The sequence below is a fragment of the Struthio camelus genome, chromosome 7, assembly GCF_040807025.1.
Source record: "Struthio camelus isolate bStrCam1 chromosome 7, bStrCam1.hap1, whole genome shotgun sequence".
Lineage (NCBI taxonomy): Eukaryota > Metazoa > Chordata > Aves > Struthioniformes > Struthionidae > Struthio > Struthio camelus.
Genome location: NC_090948.1, coordinates 36714436 through 36736568, shown reverse-complemented (window position 1 = coordinate 36736568; position 22133 = coordinate 36714436). Strand labels below are relative to the sequence as shown.

The 22133-nt window shown below is 40.4% G+C and overlaps 1 protein-coding gene across 3 annotated transcripts in view; it reads left to right on the top strand.

The window, feature by feature from the left end:
• Positions 1 to 9947: 9947 nt before the first annotated feature.
• RTKN2 (rhotekin 2) overlaps positions 9948 to 22133 on the top strand; it is a 35278-nt gene continuing 23092 nt past the window's right edge. For 2 of the 3 annotated variants that reach the window (XM_068950816.1, XM_068950814.1), the window contains exons 1-4: positions 9948 to 10060; positions 14520 to 14719; positions 16803 to 16861; positions 21204 to 21257. In XM_068950816.1, coding sequence (XP_068806917.1) covers positions 10025 to 10060; positions 14520 to 14719; positions 16803 to 16861; positions 21204 to 21257 — 349 coding nt within the window. In that variant the 5' untranslated portion in view covers positions 9948 to 10024. Of the gene's footprint in view, positions 10061 to 14001; positions 14262 to 14519; positions 14720 to 16802; positions 16862 to 21203; positions 21258 to 22133 lie in introns of those variants that run through there. The other variant, XM_068950817.1, reaches the window with a different exon arrangement.

The following is a 22133-nucleotide window of genomic DNA, read 5'->3' as shown; positions in this document are numbered from 1 at the left end:
AGGGTGGAATTCACCTGAACACACGGGGCCAGCATGAAGGCTGTGCATCATTTGTTTCTCAGTCCAGCCCTGCTCTGATCTAAGTGGTACACAGAGTATTGCAGGACTGCAAGGTGGGAGCGTGAGCATTAGGGCTCTGGCTTGCTCCAGAATTGGACCCTTATTTACTGCTGACTTTCTGTGACAAACGTCAAAATAATATCTTGTGTAGTGCGCAATTAGGCACGAGATCATTGTATTTAAAAGGACAATTTTTTGTTACAATGAATGTTACCTTTTGTATTTGCTAAAGCTGCAGGGCTCAGAGCAAGGTGATATATCATCATCTTTAATATTTACCGCTTTGTAGGCACTGACTGTGAGCAGGCTCTGTCGCTAACAAGAGCTAATGGTTTTATGCACAGAGCAGATTCTTTTCAAGAAAAGGCTCTAAAATCAGTGATGTATTCCCATTCACATGTGTTAAAAAGTGCAATGAACTGCAAATGTCTAAAAATATATGCAGGTAAGTACAGGCAATGCCATACTCTAGCCAGTTCTGAAAGACATATATCTTTGGATAAACTAAATAAATGAAAGGTGCAGTCCTGGGAAATACTGTGCGCCTGCCACTGCTGCCTCTGTGATGAAAACATAAGAGCGTTTAGTATTTGAAGGAACACAGCTGATACGCAACAAGTTCCTGAAAACAGGTATTTTCACATAAACTTCTGTCTTTCAGGCAGTAGGTCTTCTTGAGGGCTATGTTAGTAGATACTTCTAGCTGAATATGAGACAGAAAACTGGAAGGAAAAAGGCCAAAGGAAAAAAAAAAACTACTGTTGTGGTAGTGCATTCTCTCTTTTCCTCAAATGTCTTGCATCCAGGTGGCTGTTAACTTAATGCAATTTGTAGCCACAGAGGAGAAGAACAAAACTCAAACTGGTCCCATCCAAATGTGGTTTGCTGGCATCTCTAGCTTGTTTGCTTTGTAGGTTAAAGTCACGTGAAACTTGACAGAATTGAAATATTCCTCCTGGTTTTTCTCCAAGACATACATTAAAGCTTGCATTCACCTCAAGACTTGACTTAGGGCATATTTTCAGATTCCCTTTCTCTGTTGAAACATTTTGTCTTAAATTCAGACTATTTGATTAGATCACTAAATTTCATTTAGAAGTGCCCAAAGGGGAAAATATTAGCAGCAACAGAGAGATGCATCCCTTTTAATATAGGCACCAAAATCTGAACCCTCAGAGACTTGACCTGGAGAAGGTTGTTTGCTCTGGATGACTTTCTAGCCAGCTATTAAAATGACTGCCAAATAAAAGTCCATTAGCTACACATAAACCAAGACGGTGCCAATTATGTATGAAAGTTATTACCTCTAAAATGGTAAAAGATGCATTTGTTCTCCACCGACTCAGTGATGCCACTTGGTAAGATAATTTAGAAGGAATGTCTAAAAATTAGTGTGACTGGAGTGGTGATGAGAAAAACTTGTCCGGATTAGTAACGTGTGCACTGACTGCATGGAAGCTGCCAACGCGGTGCAGGGTGCTTCAGTGACTATTGGTGCCAATCTCGCAGTTAAATCAGTTCAGCAAGAGCGTTTAAATCAATTCAGCACGAGCGTTAGCTTGCCAGTGTAGCAAGTAGATGTAACAACACGGGTGTAAAAGAGCGTGCCCCTTGCTGAAAGCACAGAGAGGCAGTGTCTGGGGGAGACACAAAGGGCAGCTGAGAATCTATATCCCATTTATTCCTTTAGAAACTCCCTCTTGTACTGGTGTTTTAAAGATGGAAATTGATTCAGGTCTGGAAGAGACCGTATGACCCAGCAGGGGTATTCCCAGTAGCGTGAGTTTCCTGAGGTATTAACAATAAAACAAAAATGTTCTTTGTGTTAGATAGTGGCTTGCTTTTGCTTGTGCTTTACCCCACAAAATGCAGTGCATGTACGTGTAACGAGGATGACTCAAGTGTCATGGGCCAGGCAAGACATACTAGAGTAGTGAAAGAATAAGAGAAAGCATAGCTTATTTTGTTGGTTAAAATTGCCAGTTGCAGGCCTGAGACCACAAATGCTGTTTGCACAAACACATCTGGGTGCTTTCTTAAAAAGGTGGTGAAGCTCTTTGTCCCAGCTCATACCTAGATACCTTCCAGCCTGGGTTTGCATTAGTGGCTTAAAGAACCTGTTCTGAAAAATGTATTTGCTGTTTGTTGGGATTTTTTTAAACGATATGATTCCGTTTCGATGGCACTGTACAAACACACAGATAGAGTCAAGTGTTAGAAACAGCTTCCTGGAACTCAAATTGTTTTTTTTAAATAAGCAAGTAAATATATGCATGGGTATAAGTAATATATGCATCCAGGCATAACTAGTTATTTTTATTCTTCCAGATGAAATTGTCTGTAAAAACATAAGGTGCTATTTATTATTAGCATTATTTATAATTTAAAATGCTAACAGTGACATAAAGTGTTGTCTCAGCTCATTTAACAGGCCATGAGATGGTTAGAAGGATGATAGAAATCTCAGATAAACCAACCTCAAGTGAAATGTAGTTGTTTGTATTTGCTATTCAACCCCAGCTTGTTCAAAATGATGAATAAAAATGGGTTGTTATATTAGGCAAAAATACTACCGTTAACAAGAAACGTTACCATCTCACACTGAGGAAAACATAGATACAGCCCAATTTTATGCCCTTCCTGTGGTTTGACTTCAAAGATAACGTAAATAACAGGAAAAATAGCTTAACTCTTCCTACAGTGAAATCCCAGTGAACGTGAAGAAGGTATTCTGCCCACCACAGGCTGCTAGAAATTCACAGGGCCCAGTTTCCTTTGCAGGAACTTTCTGCCCTTACATCTTTTTTACCTCAGGAAAAAGATATTTTGGTCTCTCTTACATCTGAACAGACAATTTTGATCTTACACTTGAGTGATTCGGCAAAACATCACCAGCTTTGTAAAAGGCTCAGCATCTTGATATTGGGCTTATTGCCCAGCACAGCCATAGCTCCCCGAGCCGAGGCCCAGAACCTGCCCTGCAGCAACAGCTGCTGCATTTTCTCTCTTTTGAGGTTGTGTGGAGGCAAATTATTTCACACTTCTGGTACGCTCTAAGGGGGAGAGGGAAACACCTTCTCCAGACTGTCATGCAGAAAATAAAACACAGCAAAACAAACAAAGCTGGCATACATTCCCCCACCCCTCCATATGGCTGCCTGACTCCTCAGTAAACACCCCTTGCGAGTACCGCTTTCACGCTAATCACAGGTGCCAGGAGGAAACAGCCGCAGAGTCCTGGTTTAGGGGGAAGTTCGGTGAGGACACAGGGATGAGGGACATATAGAGTGGACAATTAGTTCTCAGTCCTAACACTTTAACTTCTTTTTTCCTATGGATGTATTTCTTTAAAGTAATCTAAACCCTTGAGCAGTTGAATGGCTGAAGAGTTTCTTCATATCTGTTTCTAGGAGGAAATAGGACATAATGGTAAGTGATATTTTCCTTAAGCAAGGACTAGAGGCTTAATACCTATGATGGTTATGGCATCATAACATCATAACAAATGGTTATGATGTTGCTCTTAAAAATATATCGATAGTAATGATATATTCTTTGGTTGGAACTGTGTTATTTTCATGCGGCTAAATAATATTTGCCTTAATCGTTCGTGTTTTGGCTCTTTGTCTTTCTTGGCCGGATCAGTATGACAAAATACCCATTTGTGCAGCTAGTACCCAATTTATAACTTAGAAAAGTGCAGAAAAAAATCATAGCTCTGTGACAAGGTGGCAACGTTTACAGAAGTACAGACATTTATAGCCCTCAGTATAGTTGAGATAACTAGTGAGACAAACTAATTGCTTACTGATTAGGAACATATCTTTAGGCAAAGTAAGAGTTTGCAGTAAACTTGATATTCCCACCTATGCTCCCTTTGAATATCCTCCCTCGTAGAGGATCAAAACAATCCCAAGTGTGTGACATACAAAGAAATAGTGTTTGATTCACTGGGCCCACCAGGCATGAGCTATTGTGCCTCAGTTATTTGAGATGACAGCTGTCAGCTCAAAAAGCGCCTTGTCAGGGGACAGTCACTCTTTACTTCCTCAGTAATACTGTGATGCAGATGCCTCTTGTGGGGACTTCACTCTTGGTGCACAAATGCATTGCACATGGGAGAGGGAATTTGAATGCCCGCAGCTGCCCAGAGGGGAGTTTACGTTGCTAAGCCTCAAGACCGCATAACTTTGCCATTTTTTACTCCTTAGATGCCTACACTACACTACTTGGAAAAAATCAGACCAGACTACAAAATTACTTTAGGCAAAGACCATTTGCTAAGTATTATTCTCAGCAGAGATACTCTAAGCTGTAGGGGGAAAAAAAAAAGAACTGGAGACCGTGTGCAAATACTCCCGACTCCATACTGCAAATACTGTATTCACCTTGAAACAACAAATTTGATGCCTTTCCCAAGAGCGAGCCGGAGAATCTCTCCTTTCTCCTGGGAGACGATTATCAGAAGTGGGTTTACATCTGCTCTGATACCAGCAGTAGAACGTAGACCTCTGGCTGTCAAAGGGAAGGTGATTTTCTGTCACTATTTCCTCATCTAGGAGTTCATCTTTAGTTTTGGGATGTTCTCAGTGCATTTATTCCCTGTTTCAAATTCAAGATGGCAACACATTTCTCTGCTCCAGTGACTCTTCACTAGCACAGGGCTCAAGATCAATAAGGAAAAACCGTAACAGGCCTGACTCTAAAAATGGAAGGTACAGTGCTGAGCTAGATGGAGTGGAGTCTCCTGTGATGCAAAATGGTGACTTCTCCAGCGACTGTCCAGCAAACACGCAGGTGCACCTGTCTCCGATGCATTGCACATTTTCTCTGCCAAATGGCACCTGCAGTGAATGCATAAGAAGTCAAAGGAGGTTGCTTGCTATACGCAACAAAGAAATCCTGGTGTACAGGCACGAGTATGGAAGTGACAGTGTAGAACTTCTACGAAATCCTTTAAACATTGAGCATCCTTTTAACACTGAGCAGCTGAAAGGACCACTCTGTGCTTACATAGGAGTACCATTTTTGTATGACCGTAATTTCTGCCTGAGTCTGTAAATGTCCCCCTGTTAGCAATGGATCCAAGCAGTCAGTTTCAACCAACTTTGATGTGGAAAAGAAAAATTAAAGGTAATTTGGTTCCTGTAAGTTTTGTGGAGATGGGAAGCCATATAGAAGAGAGAGGCCGTAACAAATGTCTGAACTTAGGGAAAGGCTGCCAGACTCATGCTTTGTTAGACACTATGTGTCCACATTAAGTGTCTGCCCAGCTGGAAGAAGGCTGTGTCAGTTGCCTGTGAGGGTCCTTGTTCAGCAGGATACGTCTGCAGGGGTTGATTCTGTACTGCTGCAGGGAACACATCTGAACCAGCTTTAGAACCAGGGTCCCTGGACTCCCAGACAGAAGCAGAGGGGCATGTGTGACTGCTCTACTTCAATGAACCGCAGTCCATAACTTGTCTCAAGCAGGAACACCTTTAAGGACATAGAGGCTCATGAAACTGCCGTTTAAAGTCACACGATGTTTCACTTCATTTTTAATGTTTTCAGAGTTTGAAGTCGGACACTCTTTTCCAAATTGTCATGGGAATAGATTTTTTTGCAACTTACAATTTCTGTTACAAAATGTATTTTGAGTATATTTATCCCATATATGATGATTTAAAGAGGCTGCAGTGTTTTGATCAAGAAGCACTTTAAGAAGAGATTGGCTTTTAAGAATACTAGGCAGAGCCAGTTGCTAGACTCAATGTAGAAAAAGGAAAAGCAATTTCTTGTGGTTTTTTGGCCTTTTGCTGTTTCTTTGAGAAATCCTACAGGAATCTAAAACTATAAACAAAATAATTCATTGAAAGCACCTAGTACCAATGTTTTGTTGATGTTGCCATAAATATTATAGAAAAGCGTTGCACAGAAGAGTGACCCCAGTGCCATCTGGAGCACTACTGCAGTTGAAGGAGGACTGCAAAATATTAAAAAACTTGAGCAGAAGATGAACAAATTATCAGGATAAAATTAATCTTAGATACCTGAAATTTAAGTGTTTCCTCTAAGCTAGTCTGGCCTCTGTGTCTAATTAACAGAGAAAGGCAGGTTCCTGGCAAGGGTGATTCATCTCAGCTAATTTAGGCACCTGCATATCTTGGGATGACGTCTTCCTTGACTGCCTCTAGGACTATCTTAGAGAAGATACCTAACTTTAGACTTGCTTAAGTTAGGTAAAACGGAGCCTTCTCCCTTCCCTCTTACCACCACTTTCACTGCAGTAGGATAGGCTTTTCCTCATTGGCCAGATGATTAATTTTGCCCTTATCCAGGTCAAAAGTGAAACACAAGCACATGCCAGTGTTAGGTAGATACCCATATTTAATGTGTTTTGTAGGACTAAGCTTTGATCTGTCCAGTAAGACAATGGAAAGACTTTAAATGACCTCAGTGGACTGAAGTAAAAGTTGTGAGTTAACAGTGCTGGCAGTTTGCCTTTTAAGTTAGCCTTGAATTTAATAAGCATTCAGTTAAACTAAACACCCTAAATTCCAGAGTCTTTGCCCGTTTAACCCATTGGTCATGTGTCATGGTAATCCATGGCAAGAGTTTGCTTTTCAGTTTAAAATGAAATAAGTAGAAATCAATTGTAAAAAGCTTTGCAAATGCTTTTCCGTGCATCCAATACAAATCTTCATACATTTCCATTTAGGAGAAACCTAAATAGGAATTGAATAGATTTCTCCTGGCACACTCTGATGATATTCAAGGAGTAGGTGTAGCAAGCTGTGGGAACTAAGAAATTAAGAAAAATATTGCAGTGCTGTCAAGAGTAGGTGTAGACATTTTGTACCTGCTAAACTAAAATGATGGGCCTAACATTTAAAATAATATACTGATGTAACACTCGAGCAGAACAGTGATTTAGATAGACAATGATCTTTCCTCTGCTATCCAGTTTCCCTAATACTAGAAGGAAGCTAAATGCTTTGCAATGCAAATAAAGTGACAAATAAAAGGATGGTGTGAAGGTGTGATTCATCTGAAAAAAATATTTCACTTAAGCAACCCCTGAAGGCAGGATATAGATCCCCTATTTAATTCATCCCACCCCCTCCTGGCTCCTCTGCACTAGTGCAGCAGCACCAGCAGCGACTGCGCAGGATTTCCCCTCGTTTGCAAGTCGTTCCTTGGGTGTCTTTGCCCTTCAGCGGAGGTTCATCCCGAGAAGAAAACACGGCTAGGATGCTTCCATTTTTATTGCTGCTATCTGCTGGGATTAGTCTTAAACTAGGGAGCAGAAGAGTTGCCAGCTGGATCCCAGCTCTCTGGATAATGTAGGATGGCATGAAGCCATCTTCATTTCAAAGCAGCGTGTGTGCTGCAGCAGTAGGACAGCCTCGCTGGAGCCACGCGTGGGCTGCGGCAGGGGCATCGCGCCTCTCACTACACCTGCAGAAAGGCAGTTTAAAACCTCAGTCCCATGTTCACCTAAGAAAAAGGACTAGTAGTTTGGTGAAATGTTTAATTTCCTAATTAAGCATCTGACAGATCAAATGAATTATGAAGCTTGACTTCGTAAGGAAAAAAACCTCCTAATGTCTCTAGTAAGTGAATGCAAATGAGAACCAAAGCAGAAGCAGGTGCAAGAGAGTGAAAAGACAGACTTTGCAGTAACGCGTTTCTTGTGGAAAACTGGGTGTTTGAACCCGTTCAAGAGCAGATACGCACTGAGCTTGCAATGATACTATTCACATTAATTAGGGCCGAGTCCTACACATGTAACTCCCACTGATTTCTGAAGGGTTCCAGTTCCACTCAATGTCAGTAGAAACGTGTAAGGGCTGCAGGCACGAGCCCTTTATACTCGCTGTAGTTACATGTTGGGACTTATTAAGGCTAGGATTTGCTGAACAGACTGTATTGCAAAACCATGCTAATTAGCATCTAAAATTCTTGGAAAGCTGCCACAGATTCCTGGGCACTGTCTACACGAGGGGAAAAAATGGCTTTAGAGAGGCTGCTTGCCTGAAATAGTTTGTGGCATAGTTTGTCCTTTGCAATGACTTATACTGTATCCGAGTAGCCATCCTGGTTTTTGACAAAGCCATTTTGGTGCACTCCTGAGCCAGCTATTTTCAGTTGTCTTGCAAAGAGCAAGGATTTCTAGAAAACTTGAACAAGTGCATTTGCTCTAGAAAGGAATGATTCTGGCCTAACCGGGTGTGCTGAACTGCCTGGGATGATGCTGGGTTGAAAGTGTTTCAACAGATATTTTTTAATTTTTGTATTAGTTGTGAGTGGTGGAGCAGTATCTTGTGAGTCTGTGAGTGAATTTGAGTGAGCCAGAATTAGTGATTCTTTCTTTATTTGTTTCTACATATGGTATACATACGATGAGGCTATCATTTCCTCTTGCTGCCATAGTTTAAGTAGAAGCCACTGAAGCATGTCGGCCATTGGTATTTGTGGAGAATGGAGCTCTTTCTCACTTCTTTCAGTCAAATATTTACTTAACAAAAGTGCAGTTCCAGTTAACCCCAGACTTGCAGTTTTTCCTTGTAGCCCAGCATATTATTCAGTTTTTTCAGGTTTGCATCCCATCGTTGGGTAATTCAGAGAGGCTAGCGCATACCCGGCAAGACATGCCTTACTGCCTCTCTCCTCTTCTGATGGAGCTGGCTTGACGCGCCTGAAATCCTGAACGCGGCAGTAGAGGCGAGAAGGGGAGGCACCCAGCTGCGTGCAGGAAACACCAGGACTGCATGGAGGTCCTCCTTGTGCGCTCTCCAGCCCCGCGACTGAATTCCTTACAACCCCCCTCTTAGCAATCTTGGCTGTCCATACACACCTCAAAACCAGCAGCTCGTTGTTATCTTCGAGGAAAGCCACCCCCTCGCGTTTATGCGCAGGTGGTAAACATCAGGGACCAGCAGAACCGCCAAGCACCTATGTGAAATCCTGACGCAGCGCTGCCGCTTTGCACGTTTCCCCTCCTAATTACATTTTTAAAATATTTTTAAACAAGCATATGCTAACCGGGAGAGTTCTGTCTTCTCCGAAAGCTGCCAACAACGCTGCATATTTCACTCAACCCCGCATATTTTCCTTCGCCCAAATGCTGACAGCTCTGTGCAAAGCAATGAGACTCCACGCTTGTGCTAGCTCCCTCTGAGGGAGAACCGAGAGGGAAAAGCCAAGAAAGCACGGAGGAGGGCATGCATAAAGGTCCTCTTTCGGCTCAGCTGCCGCAGCTGCTGAAGACGACCGAAGGAGCAGAACTGGCAGCAGAGGAGAGAAACGGCTCCCATTCCTCTCCAGTCTATGCAATGAATAAGTAATAGACTTTTTATATTTCAATACATAACAATATACTTTTCACAATACATGATACTAGTGCAGCTATCGAGGTATCATCATATTAAAGGTGCATAATTACATGAACCACAGGAAACCAGGAATGTGGTTCAAAATTCCTGCATGGCTTTGGTGCGGTGGTAACTAAATATTGAACAGCTACTAGGAAAGCTGTAAGTCTCTGTTTTCAGCTCGTTTAAAGAATATTAATCAGAAAGATGTGGCATTGACCTATTTCCGGAAAGTGAATTAATGAGGAACAAAGAAACTGGGCACCCAGAAATACATTTTATTGAAATTTATTATTCATGTGCACTGTTCTAGCTAAGCAATACGGAATTAATAATGCATTTCAATAAATGTATCTGCATAATCAAAATAACGATTTGAACGATGCTGATCGTCCCCACGTTTAGTAGTATATTGGTTACAGCTGAGAGGGCCAAGCCGGCCTCAGCTCTTAATCTGCGACGGGCTGTAAAACCGCGCCGCGGCGGGGGGAATCCGCACAGGCGGCGGCGGCGGCCGCCCCGCCCCGCCCCGCCCCGCCCCGCCCCGCCCCACGGCCGCCGCGGCCGTTACGGGGCGGGAGTTTTGAACGCTGGTGCCGTTGGGCAGGATGCGGCGGAGGCGCGCGCCGGGCGCCGAGGAGCCGGTGAGGCGCTCGCACCCCCGACCCTTCCCCCCCGTTACCGCCTGCTCTGGCGCTGCCGGCGGCGCTCTGCCCCGGGCTCGGCCGCTGCGAGCGGCCGAGGCGCCTCCAGCGCGGGGGCGGCAGCCGCTGCCGTGCGCGTCCTCTCCGCCCGCGAGCTAGCGAGCAAGGGACCTTGAGCTCTTTGGAGCCTGGCGGCTGACCGGGGCCTCGCGCGGGGCTGGGCTCCTCAGGCGCTCCCCGAGCCTCGCTTAACGGTTTCCAAGTATCGATTACCTCAGGGCTTATGAGTGGCACCTGTGTTGTGTGATGGCTTGTTTTGACCTGGCTGGATTGACCTGTGTTAGGATGAAGGTAGCAACTCAGGTTAAATGCAATGAAACAACCCTGGAAAGCTGAGTTTTGTTTGTGCCTTAAAAAGCTAAATACACTGGGGAAGTGAGAAAGCTGACTGACTTACTGGACAGTGGAGATGCTCCTTTGGCATACTGAACTTGCTGTTCATCATCCTCAAGATCTCAGGATTATGGAGTTGATCCTTTTGTTGCTTTTTAATCTTTCTAGCTATTGGTCTATAAGCCTGAGTTAGAACTGAGTGATGCCTGTAAAAGGCTGTTGCTGTCAATTTTGGCAAACACTTGTTTCTGTCAGTAGATTCCCCAAATTGATATTTTCACTTTAAGGCCTGTGTTTTAAGACTACTCACTGCCTCACTATGTGGCTATTTTAAATAAATAAAGTTTAAGCTTAAGCTTCTGTGGCAGTAAATCAGAAGTGTACCTTGGAATAAGATGCTAAAAGCTTGTATTAAAGATATCAATTAAATGAAACCAGATTTCAATCTCTCCTGTCTCCAACAGTTTCTTTACCATTCTGAGCAACTGTTGGTGGATTGTGATTTTTTTTTTTTTCTTCTTGAGACTACATTGTTTATATAACATTTCTGAAATTCTAGGAACGCTGAGCTGAGGAAGTGAGAGGCTCTGAGAAAGTGGTGTTTAGTTCCAGGTTTAAGTTCCTGACTATGGAGCTTAAAATCCCAGCAGCTGTTAGTAATCTCTTCAGTGTTATGCTGCCACTGGTGGGGGGAAAAATGGGGACCACAAGGGAAACAGTACGTCAGTAGACAGCATATGGCAAAACAGTGCTGTGTCATTCCCTGAAGTCCAGATGGTACGCTCATATTTTTAGAGGAACTGCAGGGGGGAGAAAAAAAAAAGCTGACCAATTATTTTTTTTTTGCAAACTTTACATCCTAAAGCAGACTACTAAGTCACTCCTTCAGATCTGACTTATATGGTAAGATTATTTAAGCTCTGGTCCAGCAACCATTTAATGGTAGTCTAAAGTATTTTATGTGAGCCTTGCTGAGATGCAGCATGGATTAAATCCTTTGTGTAATTCTGAAAGTGGCAATACCGGTGCTTGCAGATGCCCTGAACTAGGAGAGTTTATTTACTCACCAGTGGGGAGTACCAGGGGATAGACCTGGAGAGGAGCTATCATCTCTGCTGGGTCAGTGGAGAAGCCTGTTACCCTGGGAAATGTTAGGGGCAGGTGCTATTTTGCTTTTCTGAGATGAAGTTCAGCTTTATAGCAAATGATGTATTAGCTTAGGCTCAAAGAATGAGTAACTATTTTCTTAAGGAGTGATGTGGGCCCTGCTTAAAAAAAAAATAATTATCTGCATTAAATTTTGCTCAGAATAAAAGATGATTGATGCAAACTATCTACTTTTCTGGAGCTAGTGCTGAGAAAAAGGATGGATACAGAAATAGGTGCAGGGGATGCAGAGATGTTGTACTATATCATGCACAGGTTGTGGCTGAGACTTTGGAAGGTACATTTATGAGAGAGAAAACTGGAGCAGTCTGGTGCTGGTCTGGGCCTGTCCCAGGCCTTTAGATGTAGGCTATAGGGAATATCAGTAGAACTTGTATCAGAAGACATCATGGATTGTAGGTCTGGGAGGCACTTGCCACCAAACAACCCCATGATACCAAAGGGCTTCCACTGTGGTAATGTGCTCACAAACTAAACGCTTCCCATGGTGTCTATGATTCAGTTTCTAGTTTCTGGAGAGTCCTCTGTTCTTTAGTAGTCTCCTCTTTAACCATGGTATCTAGTTATCATCTGTGTTATCATTGTGTGACTTAATTGTCTTAAACACTAAAAAAGTTGAATAGAACATATTTGTCCTGCTTTGCCTAACTACAGAAACCTGGGACCGTTAGCACCTTGGGGTGGGGGGAAGCACCTCCTTTCCTACTTGAGGAAAGGAGAAACTATGCCTCTGTAAGTGGGCTGGTTCTTGGCATGAGGCTGAAGAAGCTTCTCTATGGCTCTAAGTCCTACTTTAACCCCTGTGAAGTTGCTGTCTATAACAAAAGAGGTGAGGCTTATACCACTAAAGGGATCTGATAGGTTTTTTTTTTTTTTTTAAGTGTTTGGAGGTGGCTGGAAGCTCTGTGTCAGGAGTTGTTTAGTAGAGTGTGCCAGTTTGAGCATGTTACTGTGCTAATGCTGCATATGGCTTATGGATTGGAGCTGCTTTTTCCCAGAGGGCAGGGAAGAGGGGGGTGCTTTGGAAGGGGAGGTGCTCTTTGAGCAACTGTGGAACAGCAGCCAAAACATGAAGTATTAGAGGATGGCACCAGCCCTTCAAAAACACTAAAACTCATCTCTGCAGACAGGAGGGAATGGGTGGTGACTGTTTAGTGAGCTTCCAGCTACCTTTTGTGACTGCTATAAAGGACTCCTTTCTCCTCTCAAAGGCAGCTAATGAGAGAGGGCTTTCCCAGTCTGTAAGAAGTATAGTTACAGTGGTAAAGGAGTAAAGTAAGGAAGAAAATAAGGAATAAAGTAGAGAAGAAAATCAGTGTTACCCCTTTCTTGAGTTGTCGATTTCTTGGGTAGTTGAGTTGTGGGAAATATCCAGTTCCTTTTTAATTCTATCCTGCTTAGAGTTTGAGGGAGAACAGTTGCTTTAGGTGACCCTGCTTGAGCAGGGGGGTTGGACTGGATGATCTCCATAGGCCCCTTCCAACCTCAACCATTCTGTGATTCTGTGAATAGCTGCCAATATTTTTCTACCTGCTGAAATACTGAACTTGTAAATTCAAATTATTGCACTGTAAACTTCAGTCACTGGCTGATAGACGCACCCTAAAGCACTTGTTTTGAGTTCGAATGTACTATAAAACTCACAACTGATTCATTGTTTTTATTTCTAGAGATTTCTAGAGGGACACCCTTGCTTGGTGTTGAAAAATCCTCTCTCATAACTGACTTGCAACGTATTCGCAATATAAGCATTTGTACGGTGACAGTGAACTGTCCCTGTAAAGTCCTAAACCTAAATACTCTTATTAAGGCCTTTAGGAAAGGGCAACAGGAGTAGAGAAAACAAGAAGGAAGACTTCTGTTTAGTGCTGTTTTTTCACATGTTAGAAATACTTGAGTTGGCAAGGGGTGGCCACATGAAAAGGAAATGGGTATCATAGCTGTCCATGGCAATCCAGCGTATCTTTTAGAGATGGAGTGAAAACCGATGATCTTAATTATCTTCTGGGTAGGTGTGGATTGACCTGTTTGAAGTCATAAATGAGGAATAATGCGAACTTATAAATGCTCTGAGGGGAGGGAAGTAAATAAGAATAAATTAACTTCCCGGTTTTTTTTAATACATTAACAAAATCCACTCCTTCAAAATCACACGGTGATACAGAATTCTAGTGACTGATAGGCATGTCCATGTTCTTACTTTTGAATGAAAAGCACCATGTACATGACTATACCATCAGGCAAGGCATGCTCCTTGTGTAATGTTTAAGCTATCACAGCTCTCTGACATCTAGTTTGTATCCTATCTGAACCAGTCAAGTCTTGGGATATTCCCCTTTTATGACTTTTAGGCGTTACCTGAATTGTATATCAACTACAGGCGAAAATCTGTTTTTAACCCTTTTCAAGATGGCCAAAGAAGTAACGAGTTTGTAATTCTGATTTAAGGCATTTTAGTTATTTTCCTGGGTTTAGAGATTATTTTACTAGGGATCACTGTAAAAAATGGGATGTTATTTTATAAGCTTTGTTCAGTTAGGCCTCAGCAGCCATGTGAGGGGGACATATGTTGTTATCCTATGAATGACACAGCTGAGGCACATAAATATTTAGCAACTTCCAGATGCAGTGTAAAGTTATGGTAAGTTACTGTTAATACCTGATTTGGAATTTGCGTGTATAATGTATATAGCGAATCCGTTACATCCCATGTTTTATAGTATGCTCTTTTGTGTCTGAAGAAAGAATAATTGCTTACGTTTTGTAACAATCTTAATGGCTGCATAGTAATTAAAACCTAGTATTTTCTGTCCTTACAACTGCATAATAAATACAGCTTCTTAAAAAGTCACTGTATTAGCTGAATTGTTGTTCAATCTCTTGTTTTTTGCATATCTAGGAGTGTGACATCCAAGATAAGATTAACTTTGAAATCCGCATGCGAGAAGGCATCTGTAAACTACTTGCAGTGAGCACGCAGAAAGACCAGCTGTTGCATGCTGTTAAAAACCTGATGGTTTGCAACGCCCGCATACTTGCATACAGGACAGAGCTACAGAACCAAAAAGAAGAGCTGGTCTCATACAGAACTGAAGGACGGTGAGTAACAGCTTTACTTCAAACAGAGTATTATGAAACAGACTTTTGTCTAGATGAATTCTTAGGCAGCCTGTCTAGAAAAGTAGATTTAAACCCCTCCTTCTCTCTTCCCCTAGACATACATACACTATTGTTGCCTTACTATATTACTTTATTAGACCACTTCAGTATGTTCTTTTTATTTTAGAAAATGTAAACACAAGTAATCACTTTCTGGGTGGATTGTATTAGGGAGATTATCTACCGGAATTCAGCATGTGAATCTTAGGTAACGCAATAGACGCGTTGTCTCGATTATCTTTAGCCTACTAAAAGGTACCTAACCAACTCTGAAGGACCAAAGCATGGAAAAGCATCCAAGTCTGGATACATGTATTTCTACTTTTCATTCTTTTTACTATTACTAAAGTCTCTTTAATGACGGAATCATCATGGTTAATTGGTACCCTCTGCTGGCCACTTTTGTTAACGACATCAAAGTAGTCAAAGAATACAACTTAATAAATGTGAAGAAAAATGATTTTAGTTGAAAATATTTTCACATTATAATTCTTGAATAAACTAAGGTATACATGGTTTATTTGCCTCCTTTGTGCCTAATGGAATCGAACTTGGCAATATTGAGAGCAGCGATTCAGAGACACTATCCCTTTCAGATTATTGCTTTAATGAAATATTATGTAGCAATTTAGCATAGAAATTCTTCAAGTATGTGCACAGTTGCAATGAACTGTATCTATAGCAATTAACCTAATTTTTTGCTTTCAGAAATGTGGTCTTATAGGGGAAATTTATTGAAGGAGAAAATTGTATTTTTTTACATCGACTGCTGTCATAAATGCTGATTTCAAAAACTAGCACTTATAACTTGTGACATTTTGTAATTATTGCAGTTGTAGTGTTTTTTCCTATTAAGATCTTTGTGGTGGTTTATCTTTTATTTATGCTTTCAATGACAGAGTAATATCAAATATGTACATATGCTGATTTATACAGCCCTTGATCTTTGATGTCCATGACCACTGGATGGTGATGACCTATCTCCAGAATAGGGCAGAGATACTTGAAGATATATCTGAACAGCTGTATTGTTTTCTTAAAGTCATACTCTGCTGTATTGTTTACTTGGCTTGTCTCTGTCATACATTGCTTAGAGTTTTATCTTAAGAAGTCATTTGAATTGTCAGCTGAGGTCATTAGAAGAGATACACACTGTAGGGTTATCTTTCTAACATTTAGATCTTCTTTGGGAGCTGATAGTGCAAATGCAGTTCTTTTCCAGTATTTAGTCAAGACTGGAATTTGGTTAAAGCTTAATCCAGATAAAGATGATGATGAGGGTTGAGAGAGAAAATTCTGCAAGTGACTTGGGTTTTCAAGTTAATTTTGTCCCTGTTTCTTTAATCTTATAATCTGTGAGTTCTGAAGATATTCTAACTGGAAGTCAAGATATTGGAAGTGACTAGAAATTTTCATTTTACTGTATTTGGCTAGAGGTTAGGAGCAGTTGCAGATGGAAGCAGAGCACTCTGTTGTTGCTCATTATCTATAGTTTATTTTGACTCAGTTTAAGGTTCAGCCTGAGATTTGTAGGCTGGCCACTTAGCACACTGACTGCCTACATGCAAATTCACAATATTAACATACCAATTTTTGTAGCTGGTGTCTATTAATAGAGGAGGAGGCATTTGTCTGTAACCTATAATGTAACCAATACAGAAATTAAATTGCTTACTCAATTCTGTGTACAGAGGAAGGAGAAAGTTGATAACATATTTGATTCTACTGGAGCTGGAAAAGACAGGGAAGATGACTTTACTTGCCTTTTAATGTCCAGGTTAAATAAGCTTTGGAGTTAATTCTTAGAGGGAATTAAGAAAATTGATGGTGTACCTTCCTTCCAGCTTATCCTCAGGAATCTAATGACTCATATCTTAAACCTGCAAGACCATATTTAATTTTAAAGAGGAGCAATTGAAATGAGCTATATTAGAAACCCCTGACACTTTGTAATGTTTAAAGAGTTGTTCTAGAAGTCTAAATGCATGAATCTCAAACCTCTTTTTCTTCTTCTTTTTGGCAGGTCTTCAGACACTGGGTCAAAAGACCGGGTGGCATGCAGAGCAAAGGTTGCTATATCAGGTACACAGCTGGGTGATCACTTAATTACAGCAGCTAATTGGCAGGGCAGTAGCTACTTCTGCAAAATATACAAACAAGATAGTATTTCTAAAGTGTGTATATGGTTCAGGGGCATAAATCCTCTTGCGCTTCTGAGTCACATAGGTGCTTTTGAAAATTCTACTTATTATTTCCATTTTAGTTTCAGGGACTTTCACAGTGGGAAATACTTCTGTGTGTCAGTAAATGCATTTCAAAGCTAAATAAGCTTAAAGGTGTTGAAAGCTTGGACAAATATTTAACAGTGATTAAATCCCTTAAAACCAATAGGAAATATGTGGATGCTAATTTCCCCTTCCCCTCCTTTAAAGACAAACTTAGATGTGATCATATAGAGTCTGTCTAACAAATGGAGGGTAGAACTGTAATACATCAACTGTTATTTAGCTACTGTAGCAGGTAACTACTACAGCAAAGGTACAGTGTCATGGCTCCAGTGCAGACCAGTAACCAGAGTATTTATCAGTGATTTCCAGCAGGTTTGCACACTGTTTTCCAGCCTGTTTTAAAACTTCAGCATCGTGAATTTATCATTATTGGCACTTAGGCTGCAGAGGGGCTCTCCCTTAATATGCTGTGCTAATAGTGGATGTCCAGCCTGCCTTTATTTGTTCGTTATGGCTGTTCTGCCAGTTTTGGTAACAGACCTGTTTGTGTTCCCTGGCCTACTTCATTACAAAGAAAATAGTGTAGTAGGGCCCACTGTTTAACTTACCTTGCATGTTTTGACCTTTCTTTAAGAAAGGTGACTATGAGTAGAAGATGAGTGGCGAGCATGTGATACAACAATGTTTTTCTGCCAGCACAGCTGTTTGCAGAACGTATATCTGTCTTTTCTAATTATGGTAGTTGGATTACAGCATCTGTTTGCCTTTCTGTGCTTTCGTTGCCCCTTTGGCTTTATAGACTCATCTGCAGTGAAGACTTTAGAATCGCATAATACACTTTACTATTTTTAGAACACGAGAATTGTTTAATATTTTTAGTAAGAAAAACTTGTTTAGGATATGAAACATTTAGCTAGTTTATTTTGGTGATGGGACAACAGGGTAGGAGAGCAAAATTTGCTGCTTCTCATTATGTGCAAACTTTTTAACGATTTTGTATCATTACTAACGTAGCAGTCCTTAAACGGGAGGTTTGGGCTCTATTAGTACCTCCCTTAGAGGTATGACATAGACTGAGGAGACGAGGAGGTATCAGCTACCTCTTTCTGAGCTGAAGCCTGAGTGTGCTGGGATGCTAACATGCCTCACCCCTCTTCAAAAGCTAGTGTCAGAAAGCCTAGCCAGGTCCATCTTGCAGCAGGAAGGCCTACTGGTTCTTCTCGGCCCCTACTGAGAGATTTATGCCTTGCGGAGATTACCTCTTACTAAATCCTCACTTTCTTCTGTCTGTGCCTGAGAAGCAGAGAACTGGGGGACGTGGGCAGTTGTGGGGGATGGGCTGGGGCAGGAGCCTATGGGCAAGACGTGGTTGGGAGCCCCTGGGGTGATATTAATACATGCGTCCTACCAGGACCTCGCTGATCCCTCTTTGCACGTTGTCCTGTCGCCCAGGCACCTCTGTGTAGGCACACCACCTCAGGCCCTGTCTCCGCTTCCACAGCTGTGGTATGTTCACATCTATAATGTCTCATTATCCACCTTGCCCTATCTTTCCCAATCCCTGTGTAGGAAATGCAGCACACGTCTCAATTTTCTGTCTCTTGCATACCGACTTTCAGTGATGTGCAGTGGGAGTTGCCCTGCATGTTTGGAAGGCACATGTGCATGCGTGCCTGCCTGCCTTGTTGAGAATATGGTTGGGATACAAGCAGAATGAAGTGGGAGATGTCATGACTGAATTGTCTAGAAGAGGATGGAAATGAGGAGTGAGTGGTAATCTGTGGAATATAATAGGGCTTGTAATTTAAGAGCTGAATATACGGAATGGATATTAGGGGAAATTAATACATTTATAAGTGAATGGAGTAATGTATCATATGCTTAGCATATGCCAGAAGCTCAAACTGTTACCAAAATAGTATGATCATGTGGCCAGCATTAAAAGTTCAGTAACGGCTATGCAAGGGCCCTGAGAATCTACTCCTAAGGAGAGCAGCTACATGTCAGGAAGAGTGGGGAGTGCATTCCTTATCCAGATGTTTTTCCTGTTTTTTAGTTTTACTTGTTAACCCACTCTTTCAAGAATAAATTATGTAATTTATGTATCTTAACAATTATTTTGTCAGAAGGCAATACATTAAATGTTGATCAAAAAGCATAATAGTAATTTAAAATTATTTTATAAAGCTATTTTAAATGTCAAAAGGAATCATTGGATTTAAAACTGATTAATTGCAGTGCTTGAATGTATCCAGTTTAAATCCACATGGATTTACAGCTAATTGTAACTGAGATTAAGATGTGTGAAAATTGATCTTTATTTTTGATAAATGGCAGCTGAAAAATGGATTGAAAACTGATTTACAAGTATCATGTTAAACTTGTTCAAAGAGTTCAGTATCTATATCCTGATGACTTTCTGATTAAGGTGTAAATTTTTCAGCTTGCATGATATTAAAAGTGGCATGCAGAAGTAATCTTTAATCTAGTGCTCTAATTGTTAATAAGAACTATTAAGCACATTAGAACTGTCATTCAGGGCTTGCTATCATTAAAGATGCAGATAGGCTTTTACTGTAATTCTTTATTCTCTTGTATCTGTGTAAATTTAAGACCCTTGTCTTTTAGAAAGGAAACTTGCTGTGCTTTTTCTTTGACAGAGATGAATATTTTATATACATACACACACATACATATACACACACACATATATACACAAAATTATTTTTTATATATAATTCTATATTTTGTTGTATATACAAATTTTATGAGAAACTTCTGTAACTGTTTTGAGTTAAAGTGTATTTTTATCTATTTCTGTATTTTAAAAACCTTTGACTATTTTTAGAAATGGTTACCATAAAAATGCCTCTTTGGACCTGAAAGGCGGTTTCAGAAAATGGTGAGGTATTGATTCTTAGGAAGTTGTGGCAGTCTAAAACTGTATATGACAATTCACTGTTGAAAATTCATGAGATTTTATGAATGTTTTTAAAAATGGATGCACTTGTGGGTTTCAGAACTGAAATTGCATGTATAATGAGACATCCTGTAGTAATACCAAAATTTGCCTTAAATGTAAATTTTTTCATTTAGTATTGTTTCTGAAACAGTGTCTATTTTTATGCAGTTTCAGTTAAATCAACAAGAAGTTTGGCTGTAAAACCCCATAGGAATATATGACAAATAATCTGTTGCAAAAATATCACTAGTATTTGCATCTTATCATACTACATGTGGATTTTTCCATCTACCTCATGTGAAGATCAGCTCTGGTGTCAGAAATGTTCCTGTACAACAGTATTGAAGACTTTTACCAGAAGACGGTTCAGCTAATGCTGTTCACTGCTGCCATCCTGTGTCATGTACTATATTGCATATGCTTTACAGTAATGTTGTGTTGCACTTCAGAAATCAGCTTTGGCATCACAGAGCCCTCATCGCATTTGTCCTTTAAGAAAGGGCTACTAAGGAACACTATCTCTAATTTATGCTCTCAAAACTGGAGAGAAATGTAACTCAGTACTGTATCAAATTGAGTAGATAAATTGGAAAGTTAATGAAGAAAGTACTCTACTAATAGTTAAATGACAGGCATGACTCTTAATGGTTCGGTAGTGGCCTCTCTAATATGTTCTGATATAGAAGGATATTTTTGACATAAATATGATTTCTAAATTTTTTATCTCAACTTAAATTTTCTAACCGGGAATGTGATTAAAAGTGATATTTGCTTTGTGGTTGGCAGAACAAGACTTTGCAAAATAAATATCTCAATCTTTCCCTTAAAACGGGAAGATTTTCTTCCTGTAGGTAGATAAGTGGTTTCCAGCACAAGCTAAGCTAGGTGAAGTTTCAGTTTATGTCTTTGTGTAATAATGGACAGAAACACCTGTCAGCACTATGTTACACAGCCTCTCTGATGTAATTTCAGGTATTTTCAGAAGAGATTTAAAATATTCTTCACCCTAGCATAATTTATAAAAGAAGATGACTCTTCCAGTTGAACTAAGTGATTATTTTTCTTTTGGCATTGATAATAAAATTGAAGTAGTTATGCTATGCATTGGGTAGAAGACGTTCTGGAGGTAACAGGATCAAGAAAACAAATGAGAAACGTTTTGTATTTTATTTTGATCACAGATCTACAGTATTGCCTATAATGCAATTTCTCTCTCTTTTTTTTTTTCCTTTAGATATTCGAATACCATTGATGTGGAAAGGCTCTGATCACTTCAGCAATAAAGAAAGTATGTAAGATGTATAGAACTATAACGATAAGCTGTTGCTTATACCTTTAAATTCTAAACTGGGTGAGGGAGTCCACGCACATTTCATGCCATTCTTTGACCTTTCTGAAAATCCATTTTTAACTGCACTTGCTGCATAGTAGCTCTTAATTTGAAGTTGGCGATTGTAGCAAGCGGCGGTAGTTCAAAGTCCCGTGGTTCTGTATATTTAAACTCTGTAGTCTCCTGAAAGTCCTCCTGAGGAGAAATTCCAGAGGAAACAACATTTTTCTGTTTCTATTAACTGGATAGCTGAGAAATTCCTGATTAAACATGTTGTTCTACCTCTTGTCTACACTTGAGAGAGAATATTAGAGGCTGTTTCCAGTGAGAAATTTAAATGAAAGTTGTCTGGTGGTGCCGAGTGGATTATTGGATAGTCTTAAAGTACATGCATTTTGCTGTGTCATGGAGATTAACCCTAAATCTGTTCCAGCTGTCACCTGGCATTGATTTCACTCTGCTTTTCAATAGGGTCAGAAGGGCTAAGCATGGCAAAATAGTCTATAGCATTTTTAATGTGCTATATAAGATTAAGCTTTGGATCACATGTACTTTTTTGCTTAAAATCAGTTATGTTTAAAAATTACCTTTTTACTAATATTTCTGAAGTTGTTAGTGCATATTGCTGCTGAGTATCAAGTTGAACAGAAGTAGGCATTTTTTTCCCCTCTGCAAATGTTGTTCTACCCGTAGTGCGGTTTTGATTGTTCAATTATTATAACACAATATAAACTTTACAATAATAATTTTGGGGCAATTCCTTAGGGGTTCATGTTACCATTACTTATACTTTGTTTACAGGAAACATTTGGTATTGATGTGTAATATCACTAG